Source organism: Ovis aries, chromosome 12, assembly GCF_016772045.2.
Source record: "Ovis aries strain OAR_USU_Benz2616 breed Rambouillet chromosome 12, ARS-UI_Ramb_v3.0, whole genome shotgun sequence".
Lineage (NCBI taxonomy): Eukaryota > Metazoa > Chordata > Mammalia > Artiodactyla > Bovidae > Ovis > Ovis aries.
In genome coordinates, this window is record NC_056065.1 from 70,141,291 (window position 1) to 70,156,041 (window position 14,751).

Consider the following 14,751-nt stretch of genomic DNA (forward strand, 5'->3'; position numbering starts at 1 on the left):
TTATTAGAACATAAGACTAGTTTTGGGAGGATTTGGAATGGGCAGCCCTGTGCCTGGTCTGATTTCAATAGAACAGGCTCCACTGCCCTGCTCCCCAATTATCTTCTCTGTTGACCCTCCACAGGACCTCAGAGTTCCCTCACTGGTATTCTTTTAAGTCACCTGAATGCCTCTCTTCAAATCTAAACACATGTAAGTAGTGATTGCTGCTAGTTACCAGTCATTAATACATTAAAATAATACCCAACTTTTTGAGTGTTGACTGTATCAACCTTAATTCTAAATGCTGGTGGCTCAGATGGTAAAGCATCTGTCTACAATGCGGGAGACCTGGGTTCAATCCCTGGGTTGGGAATATCCCCTGGAGAAGGTAATGGCACCCCTCTCCAGTACTCTTGCCTGGAGAATCCCATGGACAGAGGAGCCTGGTAGGCTGCAGTCCATGGGGTCGTGAAGAGTCGGGCACGACTGAGCGACTTCACTTTCACTTCATGTATTATCTCACTTAATGTTATGAACCATGAACATGTATTTTCAGTGAAGAAACCTGTAAATTGTTTTTATTAAGCAACAAGGCCTTTAGGAACAATGACACATATTCTAGGTATAAGGTCTCACACAGGCACACGCTAGCAGGATAAAAAAGGCAGAGAACAGTCTGGAGCTTAGGTGGAGTGTGCACGATGGCTCACGGCGGGGCCACCAGACTGGCCAGGGAGAGGCAGACACCAAAGCAAGGCAGGGAGACTGAGCCCTGGCTCCGCTGTGGTTCCGACCCTGACCCTGACCCTGACCCTGGTGAGATCTGTTACCTGGTAATCCACAAACCACTTCTCTCTTGGCTCATTCTGAAATCTTACAACTCTTTTCCTATTCCCCAAGTGTACTGAAGTATCAGAATTTTTTAAAAAATGCCATACAAAATTAACATTAAAAAAATAAATTTATCTGAGGTCTGAAATACTGAAGAACAAGCATATAGCTAAATAGTACAAAGAGCAGAAATTAGAACATAAAAAATGACTTAAGACAGACAGGCATTCTTCTGGCAATACTCTATTAGTTTACACATATTTTTAAAACACATTTTAAAAGATATTTCTCCAACATTCACAAAAGGCAAAAGCTATATTTGCAACATTTCAAAATACTTTTGAAAGCATCCAGTTTCTCAAATCACTCAATTAAAATGTACACGAGTTACCCAAGTCCATTTTTCAAAGACACAACATAGAATCATATGATATTCTTGTTTGACATATTACAAATTTAACTAAAAATACAAAAAACTTATCAATTCATTTTGTGTTCTGCCCCATAGTATTTCATTCTTTTTCTAATCAACTAGGACAAATACACATGACATATATGTATATACACTTTTCAGGAATAAAATATTCCAACTTTTACCTGTAATTTGTTCAAAACCTCAGGAACTTGACAAGGACATGATTATTTGAAACAACATTGACAGTTTAAAAATAAAAACAATCATTTAAAGGAGGGACCTTAAAATATATTTTTGGCCATAAAATCTGTGATGTGATTATCTGAGGAAGTTAGTGATACAGCATCGTCTGCCTGAGCTATCACCAACTGAACAAAAAGGCTGAAAACAGACTTTAAATTCCCTGTATCTACAAGGTAACAACCACAGTTGTTTATTCAATTGTCCAGGGAATTTTCCTCCAGCTAGATTTAAGTTCCTGTGCTACAATGATTTGGTCTATCCCCTGATGAGTGCATTTAAGATTCAAAAAATGATCTTTGAGATCAGATTTTACATTCATTATATACAGATGAGGAAAATGCTGCCTGGAGATTTACAGGGAAGCTAGAAACAGATCCACCAGGATACAGACCTGAAGTTCCTGATTCCCAGCTAAGTTCTTCCGATAACAAGTTCTCCAGGGTAAGATTCCACATCATTTACTGTCGTTTGGTTATGGAGATTGCTATAATTTTAATATTAAGCAATGCACATAGCGCGCCCAAATCAGAATTGCTAATTCACTTCAAGGGTATTCAAGGGAACACCTGATTGGCTTTTTGTGTTTATGTGGACGTAATATCATGGCTGTTTCAATGTCATTACCCTAAAGATGTTCCCTATCAGCTTGGAGAGCCAGGACGTGAACAACATTGAGATTCTCACTGTAAACAAAATGCAGTGGTAGGCACTGTGGAAACGCATTTGGTCCTATTTTCCTTACCCTGAGCACAGAAAACAGCAGGCTGTTCCAGCAGGTCGGAGCCTGTGCACATTTTGTGGTGAAGAAAGGAGTCCACGTGCCCAGCGCACTGAGGCAGCACAGACGTGGGCACAGGACTCCTCGGAGGAGAATGGTCTGAAGAAACCATGTTGTAGAATCGAACAGACAGCATTTCAAGAGGCCTCCCCTAATGGGGAACACCAGGTCTCCCTGAAGTTATTAGAGATTTCCTTATCTCAGGAATCGTCAAGGCCAAAGTCTAAGGTGTGATACAAGACACCGTGAAAAAGCCCAGGAAACACAGGGTGAAACGTTCGTAGTGGAAAGCTATACACTAAAGGGGGAAACAAAGGAAAAACGGCAATGGATACAAAACTACTCAATTTCAAGTTGGAGGAAAAAACATAGTGAATATAGTGTTAGCTTGCTTACAATGACCAGGAAGGCAGCACAGAGACGAACTCAGGGTGACGAGTCTGTGTCTGGGCTTCTTCGCTTAACAAGAATAGAAGCCTAAGACCAAAGGTATGAGATCCGTCTACACACGGAAGGGTTTTTATGGCCACAGACAGTACCTGTTACAAAGCAGTTTCTAATGAGAATGGTAAGAAATGGGGAAAATCATAGAGGTCATCTCAAAGTCTCATCCAATAGTGTCATCTGGTGGGTTGAAAGTATCGTACTGGTATACTGTTTTCACACTGAGGGGCTTAGATAGTGGTGTGAACAACGCCAAGTGAAGTGAAGTGAAAGTCGCTCAGTCGTGTCTGACTCTTTGCGACTCCATGGACAGTCCATGGGATTCTCCAGGCCAGAGCACTGGAGTGGGTAGGCTTTCCCTTCTCCAGGGCATCTTCCAAACCCAGGGACCAAACCCAGGTCTCCCGCATTGCAGGTAGATTCTTTACCAGCTGAGCCACAAGGGAAGCCCAAAGATACTGGAGTGGGTAGCCTGTCCCTTCTCCAGCGGATCTTCCTGATCAGGAATCAAACCGGGGTCTCCTACATTGCAGGTGGATTCTTTACCAACTGAGCTATCAGGGATGGAAACGGAGATAATTAGGAATATACTGTTCACTTGGTTCCACTGGATAGCATATTTAAATAAACAAATTGCATGTACTCCTATGCAATTTGAAGGGCATGGACCTCCATATTATCATTTTAGAAAGCCTTCTAAGCTTCTACTTTCTATGTTAAAATGTCAGCAAAAGTACTTTAAATTAACAATTAAATAAAGACAGTAACTGCATTTAGGAGTCACATAATAATTTTCAAGTAAGTGTCCATTCTCCATAACCTATAAATCAGGCTTTACTACTCAATTATCACATGATGTTACTTTTCCTTTCACATCAAATTGCTGACTCTGACTGTTTGGACATCAGGATAGTTTTTGACTCTTGATCTGTGGGGCTATCAACTGGTATCTGTAGAAAGAATAAGAAGATAAAAAATTTACATTACGTATCTGGCGTATGTCATCATGACAGATCCACAGTTGACTCAGGAATTAAACAACAAGCTGATTACATAGATGGATTTACACTTACTCTATGCACATTTCTCAACAGTATAATCATAAAAATATTCACTACTTACAGCTTTAATATCGCCATTTGTAATTCCTTTATTTATATTGTGTCTTTTCAGATCGGACTTGATTAATGCTGCAAACAGAGAAGGAACAATGAAGTTACCACAGAGTATGTATAAATATACTTTTTTCTAAGCAGTGTAAAATTTTTTTTGATATTGTCAAATGTAGCACACTATAGTACCATAATATCCCATAACATTCTTGTAGCCTGAAAAAAGAACACTACCTAAGTCATTACCTTAATTAGCAAGTCATTTATTAGTGAATAAATACAGGATGCTAAGAACTAAGACACAAAGATGAAAAGTGCAGTTCTTTCCCTAAAGGATCCTCTAGTCTAGGGAAGGGCTTCTCTGGTGGCTCAGATGGTAAAGAATCTGCCTACAATCAGGAGACATGGGTTTGATCACTGGGTCGGAAAGATCCCCTGGAGAAGGGGATGGCACCCATTCGGGTATTCTTGCCTGGGAAATCTCATGACAGCAGACCCTGGTGGGCTACAGTCCATGGGGTTGAAACAAGTCAGATACAACTGGGTGACTAAACAACAACAATCTATGGGAAACACTGACATGCAAACAATTTTAACATTGTGTAACAACCCCAGTAATGCAGGCAGGGGCAGGATACAGTGGTAGCATGGAGAAAATGTCTGTGGCAGCCGAAGGAAATAAGGAAAGGCTTATCAGAGGAGACACATTTGAACTGAAGCTTGAAAAAATAAGTGGGAACTTGTCAAGCAGATAAGAGGAGAGCGGAAGGCATTCCAGGCATGCGGAAGCCAGTACACGCCAAGAGATCAGGACGGGAAGAGTGGAGTCTACTCTCGGCGCCCGTGGTGGTCTGCGATGGATGGAGCATCACGTCCAAGAGGGAGACGGGGGACACTGTGAGTGACTGGGGAGGAGCTCAGTCTGGCAGCTATGTGTGTGTGTGTGGTGGGGTGTGATCGGCAACAAGGCTAGAGGCAGCAAAGCCGGTCAAGAGGCTTTCATCCTGCTGGAGCTGGTAAGGCCTGAACATGTGAGAAATGGTGACACAGGGACAGAATCCAGACATCGTTTAGAATCGAACCGGTAAGCCTCAGCGGTTTGAAAGGATACGAAACATGGGGGTTGGGAAGGGGGAAGCGGGCGACTTGCTTGGGCTACTGAATGAACAGTGGCTTTCCTGGTAGCTCAGACTGTGAAGAATCTGTCTGCCAAGGCTGGAGACCCAGGTTCGATTCTTGGGTGGGAAAGATCCCCTGGAGAAGGGAATGGCAACCCACTCCAGTATTCCTGCCTGGAGAATCCCATGAACAGAGAAGCCTGGTATAGGCTACAGTCCATGGGGTCACAAAGAATCAGACATGACAGTGACTAACACTTTCACTTTCTCTGGTCCTACTTATTGAAACTGAAAATACAAAAAGGATAGGTGTGGTGGGAAGATGGTAAGTTCTGTTCTTACCAGATGGTAAGGTCGAGTATAAAATCCCATGGGACATTCAGGTCCAAGGATAAATATATGATTAGACATATTGGTCTGAAATGTAAAAGAGATCAGGGTCTGGAGGTACAGTTTTGAAAGTTACTAGTGTTAATGTGGCAGTTAAAGCCATAGACTACACAAAGAGTGTAAAATAAGAAAAGGGACAAATTGGTGGGTAGTTAAATAATCTAATTGGTCATAAAGCAAAGTCGAAATGAAAGGTAAAAGTAAAATCAGTCTTAAAAGTTAGACTACTGCTTCTTTAGAAATTCACACTACCCCTTAGAATTGTTACTGATAGCAACATTTTAGAAATTCAGATTATTTACACAAACATACTTGGATATATGTAAAATGGCCTTTCTGACTGCATTTAAATGATTTTAAAGAAACTGGTGATGTAATGAGCTCCCAATTTCAAGCAGCTTGATATTAAAACCTCCTCTTGGGCTTCCCTGGTGGTCCAGTGGGTAAGAATCCGCCTGTCAATGCAGGAGACATGGATTCCATCCCTGATTTGGGAGGATGTTACATGCTGCAGAGCAACTAAGCCCATGCACCACGACTACCAAGCCTGTGCTCCAGAGCCCATGAGATGCAACTGCCGAGCTAGGCACCGGAACTACTAAGCTACGCGCCGCAACCACTGAAGCCTGCGTACCCTAGAGCCCATGCTCTGCAACGAGAAGCCACCACAACGAGAAGCTCGCACACCACAACACAGAGTTGCCCCCAGTTTGCTACAACTAGAGAAAGCCTGTGCACAGCAATGAAGATTTGGTGCAGCCAAAAATAAATAAATAAATCACTCTCTAAACTGCACCAGTGATTGACATCAATTGGTCTGCCTGACACTGTTCTACAAGTCCACTATATCAAAGATGCTACTCATTTTATTTTTTTACAGGGGTAAACTCTCTACTATTAATATTAACCAAAGGATTGAGAAACACTATGACGTGTTTAGAAACATTTTATTTCAATGTGCATAAATGGGCTAAGGAGTGGTTATGTATGCACACTGCTTCACAGAGAACAATCAACCCTAGAAAAGCAGAATGCACTGCATTTAAATGGTAATTCTTCTGTTAAAATAAGACCTGCCAACAAATCTCAGGAAAAAAATGTAAAAAAGAAAAGGTATCACCTTCAGCACACCTCAGCAATCTCTCAGCCCTCTTTCCTCTGTCTGTACAAATGACTACTGGATACAAATCCATCATACTCCCTCTAGTAAAACACTCAACACATGAGAAACATTAATTAGCGTTTTTAAATGATAAAACTGTCAATGTAAAACTGATTTTAAAGATCTTTTTTTTATACTTCTTAACTTTCTGTACTTGACCTGTTTGAATTAACATTTATGAATCTTACCATAAGATAAAGAGAATAGAGAGCACAAAACTGTTCCTTTTTGGTGCAACAGTAACACTCTATTTGATGCCTATGTGCTACTCTCCTGGAAACTAAGAAGCAATATGGAATTACTTATGACAGATCAGTAGTTAAGGCAGTTTATGTACTACATTACATACGTTCAGTCACAAAACATTCAGTTTTATGTGTTTCATTTCACTAACTGAAGAGAATGGGGGGAAACGCTTCCTTGGCAGGATTTTTCCTATGAGGAAACAGTGCACTCAGTCCCTCTGAGTGTAATGGATAAACGACAGTGACCTTAAGTGGCTGTATATTCCCAAAGTAAGTGCTTATCACTGCTAAGAGCTCATTCTGGGGGTTTCAAAAAGGATGACCAGGTGTTCAACAAATATAAAAAGAAGCCTTGATTCCCATCTTTCTGTTAGATTCTATCCTTGAATTAAGTTATAGCAGAGTGAGTGAGTGAAGTCGCTCAGTCGTGTCCAACTCTTTTCGAGCCCGTGGACTGTAGCCCACCAGGCTCCTCTGTCTATGGGATTCTCCAGGCAAGAATACTAGAGTGGGTTGCCATTTCCTTCTCCAGGGGATCTTCCCAACCCAGGGATCGAACCCAGGCCTCCCGCATTGCAGGCAGAGGCTTTAACCTCTGAGCCACCAGGGAAGCCCCCAAAAGTTATAGCAGATCAAAAGAAAAAAAAAAAAAACCCTCTCTGAGTCTCCATGGCTTCTGTCTCTCATGTAGACAAGGAATGCAGAAAGAAACTAACAACGTAAAATAACAGTAGAGGCCAACACGGGCCTGGAAGCACTACTGGGTATTAATCTCGCTTCTGTTTCTTTGGGCCACGCCCCTTGGCTTGTCAAACCTTAGTTCCCCAACCAGGGGTGGACCCCAGGGGGAGCACGTGTGGGGAGGTGGGGCTGAGCCCAGGGAGACTGGGCTGAGATAGCAGCCTGCGTGATCCGACAGGCCGTAGGTGCCAGGCCCTGCCAGGAGCTTCTCATCAACCATCTCAGTTAGTCCTCATAGAAAGCCCTAAAAGCAGGCTTTTAATATCCTGTTAATATAAATGAGCAAAGGAGAATGAGAGAGGTTGAGTAACTTGTCTAAAGTCACACAGCTAACGAGCTGCAGAATCTGAACCTGAGGCCAGTTCTGTCCATTCCAAGTCTTTACTAACACTTGTTACAACGGTTTTGTTTTCCAAGCATGGTAACTGTATTGAATTTGAAACCTCAAAAATGAATCCACAGATTCATATTCCTGAAGGCAAACAATATCCTTGAGAAGCAACAGAAATGGAAATTAAATATACAAAGACAGTGTGGCACTAGTACTTCCAGCAGGCATACACCCTACTTTACCTGTTAAAATGACGCCTACAAACATCCAGACACAGAGGAAAATGTTCCCTGTTCTAGGACCATATGCTAATGTAAGCTTTCCTTGAGCCAATGTGAATAAGATTCCAAATATCTAAAATAAAATAAGAGAAATATTTTATTAAGATTGCTTTTAAAAGCAATTACAGTATTTCCCTCAGAACTTAACTATTTTATTCATATGATTTGGCTTCTAGAAACATGCATTGAAAGGTGGAATTTTTAAAAACAAAAGCTACAGCCAAATTCATTATTCATTAGAATATTTGGTAAACTAACGGTCTCAGATTTAAGAGAAATCAGAGGTTCACCTGTGCGGCGGCATTAAGAAGACCAGATGACGTCCCTTCAGACTCAGGGTAAGTGATTTCAACAGCAAATTCGAAGCCCAGTGGGAGGTAACCAGTCATGAAGAAACTACAGGAAATAAATTCAAAATCACAGAAGAAATCACTGGAAGGACGATATCACCTGTCGATGCAACTGCTTTACTTCTCAGACTTGCTACATTATCAAATAAGCGAAAGCTCTGAGGTTGGTGTGTGAAAGGAAGGCACTATTACGATTCACCAAGTAACCCGAGGACAGGGGAACTGCGAAGAAAAACCGTGAACTAGGAAGCAAAACAATTTCTAACTTCTTTCCAGAGAAAAATATACTCCTAGTTTTCTAAGTCAGCTGTCTTTCCAGCCAAGCAAAGAGACTTCAGGTTAAGTAAGGCTCATCCATTTTTCACCTACAGCATCGCAGAAAATAATTCTGAATTACACATTTGTGTGCACAAGAGGGATCTTTTTTAAAGTTTAAAATATTAAAGGACTTTTGGATGAAATCTAAAAAATGAAAGCCACAGCAGTAATACTTCAGAATTCTAACAGCACACTATCATTCCTTTTAACACGTGCGATGCTTACCCAAGCAACCCTCCAGTGACGAACACGATGATAATGTGTCCAAGGTTCAGTGTGAAAGTAAAGATAACCATTCCAACAAAAGACAGAATGTAAACAGTCAGAGTAGTATGTCTAAAACAAAAACAACAGAATTGTTAGTGTTCTGTCAGATTTTCTTAGGCACATAAAAGTCATGCGGCTAATTCTGCTCTGTCCATACGGTAATAAATTTTTCAGATTTCAAGACTTACCCTTTCTTATCTATGGAAAATGGTTCCACCAGGCATGGACTTGAAAGACTAAATTGAAGTTTCAAAAGTTTCAGTTTGCAGCTGACAACAAAAGTCCAATGCTCAAACAAAGGAATACCCATAAGGATAAAAATCATTTTTATGGCACCAAATGGGATACAGACGGTTCCCTATCTGTATTTCAAGATTCAGATCAAATTCTGCCTCTTCCATAATACTTTTCCTAACCACTGCAGCTTACAAGATTCTCCTTTTTTTTTTCAAACTCCCTGATCATTTTCTATGTACATGATTGACACTTGACATCTATTTTAGTCTGTTATATGATTATTGAACTTTACATGCATGAACACCTTAATTTTTCCCAATCAGACTGCAAAGGTCCTAAGGACAGGGATCAAGTATTGCTTCCCACGGTTCTTGGCTAAGAGTGATGCAAATGAGAAGAGCTTGGGGAATGAACGGCAGTTACCCTGAGAAGAAAGCCAGGGCAACAAAGAACATCTGTATGCCGATCCACTTCCTAATTATAAGACGGACCAAAGACTACTGATAAATATAAATCCTTTACACATACTCTCTTCATCTACAAATTTAATGGGTTTCATTCTAAGCTACCATTCCATTACAATGAAGCCCCAGTAAGTGCTGTTTTAAATCATGTGAGAATTATTTGGAGCATTTTAAGATCAGAGGTACTTTGAAAGGGCTTAGATAATGATATCAAATATCAAACATATCAGATATAGCAAATATATCTTAGGCCTTGAAAGGTGTAGAGGACACAGTTCCATTACTTCATTCATTCACAGTTCCATTCATTCATTTTTCCCAAACGCATGAGAAATTTCTGTCTACTAAGAAATGCAGCTATTCTTCTTCTACTTTTTTTTTAGATGTAGCTGTTCTTTTAAGGCCCAGTGCAAAAGATGCTGCCTCGGAAAGCCCCTTTCTCAGTCTCCCAGTTGGTATTACTCACTTTTTCTTTTGTATTAGCATTTTTCTGGTTCCATATAGATACACAGTTAATATAGAATCTTCATATTATCTATTACAGTATTATAGTCAAGCGTTATTACAGTTTTAGGGCATTTTAGCCAAAAACTTTTTATTAAAATGCCTTATGCTCACCAATAATTTTTTGATAGGAAAAAACTTTTTATTTGTTTCTAAGTTCACAACATGAGAAAATAGCAATGTAAAAGTCTCTATCAAAAGTCAAATGTTTCTCAGGAAGGGCTCCTTTTAGAATAGAACTGATCTATTCTGGAGTGGTATACATCGAGTACTATTAGAGGAGAGGAGAGTTCATAAGGTATCCACATTCTCAAGTTGGAATAAACATGACCAATAAGATAACAGAGAGAGCACTGAAGCATTCAGAAGGGAAGGGAACCTAAGAGTGTCTAGAATGCAAGTTTTTTAGTAAAAACACTTTTTAAGTTTCTTAGAATGAAAAGTAAAGGTTCCTTTAAAACCAAAATACCTTAGGTTGTAGACCATACATTTGCCTGCTTCACTTACTTGTATGTTTTGGTATAATCCAGCCATAAGCCACAAAGAATAGATCCCACCATTCCAGCTAATACTAGTGTTAGCCCAATTCTTCCAGCATTCACTTCTTCTCCCTTAAAATTTTTTTCAAAAGAAGTTGATCAGACACCTCAAATTCAGAAAGATCCTTCACATTCCCATGCCTTCTCATGTCAATGGAAATAAGCAGATACAATTAAGCATACAATATAACATGAAGAATTCAGTACGTGTATTAGGGTGAATGGACATTCTACATTAAAGCAAAACAAAACAAAACAAAACCTGACATATGGGAGAAATCAAAAAGGAAATTTTTCTTGATCCTCCATGGTTAGAAGAACAAAGATTTTTGTTAGAATTCTTAAGTAATTTATAGGTGTCTGAAAAGAAAATCTGATAGCTTTTACATATAACTGCTTTCTCTTTTCAAAAGGAAAGAGAGATCAGGGCTGGATATTTACTTCTTTATATTTGTGTTGGTTTCTTTTACATTTTTTTGGTCTTGTCTCATATAACTAGTCACACTATCCCTTTAAAAAAGAATAAAGAAAAAGACAGAGGTATTGTTATAATGACTTCTGCATTCTAACTTGTTTTATAAATTGAATTAAACATAATTGAAACAAGTATAAAATCTTTTATAGCAACAATGTCATACATCTTTAGTCTTATGATCATGTTCACAGGAATTATATTGCTGAAGAAAAGTTCTCGACCAGTCATGGAACACAGTACTGGCAGAAGCTTACCTCATAATGTGTCAGTATCATTTGATTTAATAATGTTGAGACTGAATAAAATGCTCCAGTCATGATACCTACAATAATAAAGAGAAAACTATCAATGTGCCATGTACTAGCTTATAAAGTGATATGGGGCACTCTGTGACAATTGTGAAAATACAATGTCTTCTTAGTTGACAGAAAAAATTGAGACCTCTCACTGTTCCCTTTCAAGATGTAGACTGATCAATGTTAACACCTAAACTTCGGAGAGATGACGATTGTAGAATCCTGTCATTACATCATTTCCTATTATTTAGATTCAGACATACGGGCCAGAAATCACAGTCCCATGCATAACACTGTGTAATAGCAATCAAGCAACTGATTGCTTCCTGAGCACCTAGGCAAGTTCATGAATGCTAAAGCATTAAGACAGAACCCCTGTTGCAGCCATCTGGCCCCTGTGTCAAAGACGCACAAGGAAATTAGGAAGACAATGTCAATTAAAGAATACTTTAGAAGGGAAAGTTAAAAACAGATGGTTATCAGGAAGCATATGACTAGGTTTGAATAATGGAGTTTCTTCATATATGTTGTACCACTTTAAGTCTAAGTCTCTTAACCTAGCTGAAATTTAAGCTTATTATTTTTCTATTATTAAATAGTTCAAGCACACAAAATAGTACAGAGACTGTAACAAATACCCTTACTCATCACTCTCTTACAAACGTTAACATTTTGCTATCTTTGCTTCAGATTCATTTTTTCAGATCTTCCTTAATCCTATTCTTCCTCAGAGGTAATCCCTACCCTGACCTTCATATTTATCACTGCAGATATTACAACATATGTGTACCAATAAACAACAGAATTATTCTGCCTGTATCTAAATTTTATATGAATAATATGGCATTGTCCATCTGCAATCTGCTCTTATCACTCAGTATCATGGTTTTGAGGTTTATCCATGGATATTTTAGTTCTACCTCATCAGTTTTCTCTGGTTTCTAATAGTCCACCATGCCAATATACTTCACTTTAACTATCTCTTGTCCGAAGTCAATAGGTACTTTAAGGCTTTTTCCAGTTTTTCACTATTTAAAACAATACTGCAATAAATATTGCTTTTGTTCTTATGTATATAAGGGTTTCTCTAAGCAAAAATCTAGTAAAACTTCTACTTTCTGGATATAGCCCAATTGCTCTTCAAAATGGTTGTACCAGTTTATACTACCAAGAGTTCCTTTACTCTACGTTCTCGATAAATTTGTCTTCATCAGATTTAAAAAAAAATTTTTTTTTGCCAATTCAAATGTGTGTGATATTGTATCTCACTCTGGTTTTGATTTGCATTTCCTTGATTCCTAGTAAGGCTGAGCATCATATATGAGCAACATACACACACAAACATGTAAATGCCTCTGATTTTCCTGGACAGTTTGCTCTTTTCTTATTAATACTAATTAGCAGGAGTCAATTTTCTATTGTAGGTGCAAAGCCTTTGTTGGTTACATGCACTGCAGACATTTTCTCATGGTTTATGTCATGTCTTTCTACAAAATATCGTTAGTTTAATTTAATCATATTTATCAGTCTTTTAATTTAGGGCTTTTTTTTTTGGTATCAGAAAATTCTTTTAATAATAATAAAGATGGTTTCCTATATTTGCCTCTAAAACATGAAAGTTCTGGCGACTTCCCTGGGTTTCAGACTCTGCACTTTGACTGCAGGAGTGGGTTTGGAAACTGGTTTAGGGAACTAAGATCCCACCTGCCAGCCCTCACAGCCAAAAAATATAAAAACCAAAAATTAAAGTTCTGATTTTTACCCTTTGGTCTTTAACCCACAATTCATGTTCTAACTGCACATTATGTCTCCTCTATGGATAATCGATTGTCCCGGGACAATTCACTGCGTAGTTTCTCTTCTACAAATATCAAGTTCTCATATATGCATAATGTTCTAGTCTAGTCATCATGCTGTTGTTCTTCAGTTGCTAAGTTGCGTCTGACTCTTTTGTGACCCCATGACTATAGCCTACAGCCCATAGACTATAGCCTGCCAGGCTCCTCTGTCCATGGGATTTCCCAGGCAAGAATACTGGAGTGGATTGCCGTTTCCTTCTCCAGGGGATCTTCTGTTGTTTGCAAACATTCTAGTTTTTCCTCTCGCAGGCATGGACACTTAGTGGCATGGACATACGACTATAAAAGCGAACATAAGTGCTGGTTCTCCTTTTCTTAGTAATCATGGAAGAATGTTCTGAGATCAGCCTGGATCTCTGAGTCATTTGCTGTCCACAGTGGACATGCGGCATCGGCAGGCTGTGCCATTTGATATGGTAGGCCATTAAGATTTTTTTTGGTGGGGTTTCATTACTAACCTAGCCTATGCCAACTGATAAACAGGGGTAGGCCCCTGGGTTCTCTATTGGGTTCCAGTGATCTGTCTCAGTTCAATTCAGTCACTCAGTCGTGTCCAACTCTTTGTGAATGACTGTCTAACTAACAGTCTATCCCTTACTAATACATGGCATCTCATTACCACAGCTCTAGAAACCTTGATATCTGAGAATTAGTTCCTCACCTTAATCTTTATCAAAACTATCTTTGTTGCTCTTGGCCCTTACTTCTTTCACCGGAATCTTACAATTAGCCAAGTTCCATTACAAACCCTGTTTTAAGTTGGAGATTGCTAGATGAGGCTATGTCCAGAGATCTTATCAGAAACCCCTGGGTAGCGAGCCTTTGTTACTCACTTCCCATTGAGTTCAGGAATACACAGAGACCCAGTCAGGTTAGGCTGAGGAGGCCAAGGAAAGCAAAAGAGCCCTGTGCGGAGGTTTGAGTGTACTCTACCACACTGTACCCTGTGGTGGTCTCACTCCTCCTCCAGACTCAGTGAGGACAGCCAGAGTCTGGATAAAGAATTACAATAGCAACGAGTATTGCTACCTGAATCTAGAGTGAGACACTTGTCTGAGTTTCAGACAGCAAGTAGCTACAGTTGGGATATAAGTGATGGTAAGTTTCTCCAAAGAGCACTAACACCAAAAAAAAAAGTTTCTCAGTCTTTTTGGTTTCTTGAGTTTTGGCCGCTGGAAGCCTGTCCTACGAGTGTGGTGCCTAGCCAAACTATCCCCTGTGCAAGTCTGCCCCCATCTTTTCTACATAATACTAGGCATGGGTGGAGCAGCCAAGTACACTTCTAAAAGGTGGGATATGACCCTTACTCATTTGGACATTATGACCCCTTTGGCGATGAACATCAAGTCAACAAGCTTCTCCAACTGTT

At 39.6% G+C, this 14,751-nt stretch overlaps 1 protein-coding gene and 1 long non-coding RNA gene across 2 annotated transcripts in view; one reads left to right on the forward strand and one right to left on the reverse strand.

Annotated features, from left to right (window-relative positions):
• Positions 1–924: 924 nt before the first annotated feature.
• The window catches only part of FLVCR1 (FLVCR choline and heme transporter 1), a 28,853-nt gene continuing 15,026 nt past the window's right edge, over positions 925–14,751 (reverse strand). Inside the window, exons 4-10 of the mRNA XM_027956296.2 lie at positions 11,482–11,549; positions 10,721–10,824; positions 8,967–9,077; positions 8,364–8,469; positions 8,035–8,146; positions 3,816–3,883; positions 925–3,643 (exon numbers count right to left, since the gene is read on the reverse strand). Of these exons, the coding sequence (XP_027812097.2) occupies positions 3,569–3,643; positions 3,816–3,883; positions 8,035–8,146; positions 8,364–8,469; positions 8,967–9,077; positions 10,721–10,824; positions 11,482–11,549 (644 nt within the window). The 3' untranslated portion in view covers positions 925–3,568. The remainder of the gene's footprint in view (positions 3,644–3,815; positions 3,884–8,034; positions 8,147–8,363; positions 8,470–8,966; positions 9,078–10,720; positions 10,825–11,481; positions 11,550–14,751) is intronic.
• Positions 4,597–6,108, forward strand: LOC121816053 (uncharacterized). Its single transcript, XR_006055511.1, has 2 exons — positions 4,597–4,702; positions 5,781–6,108. It is a non-coding gene; the product is annotated as an uncharacterized LOC121816053 (long non-coding RNA).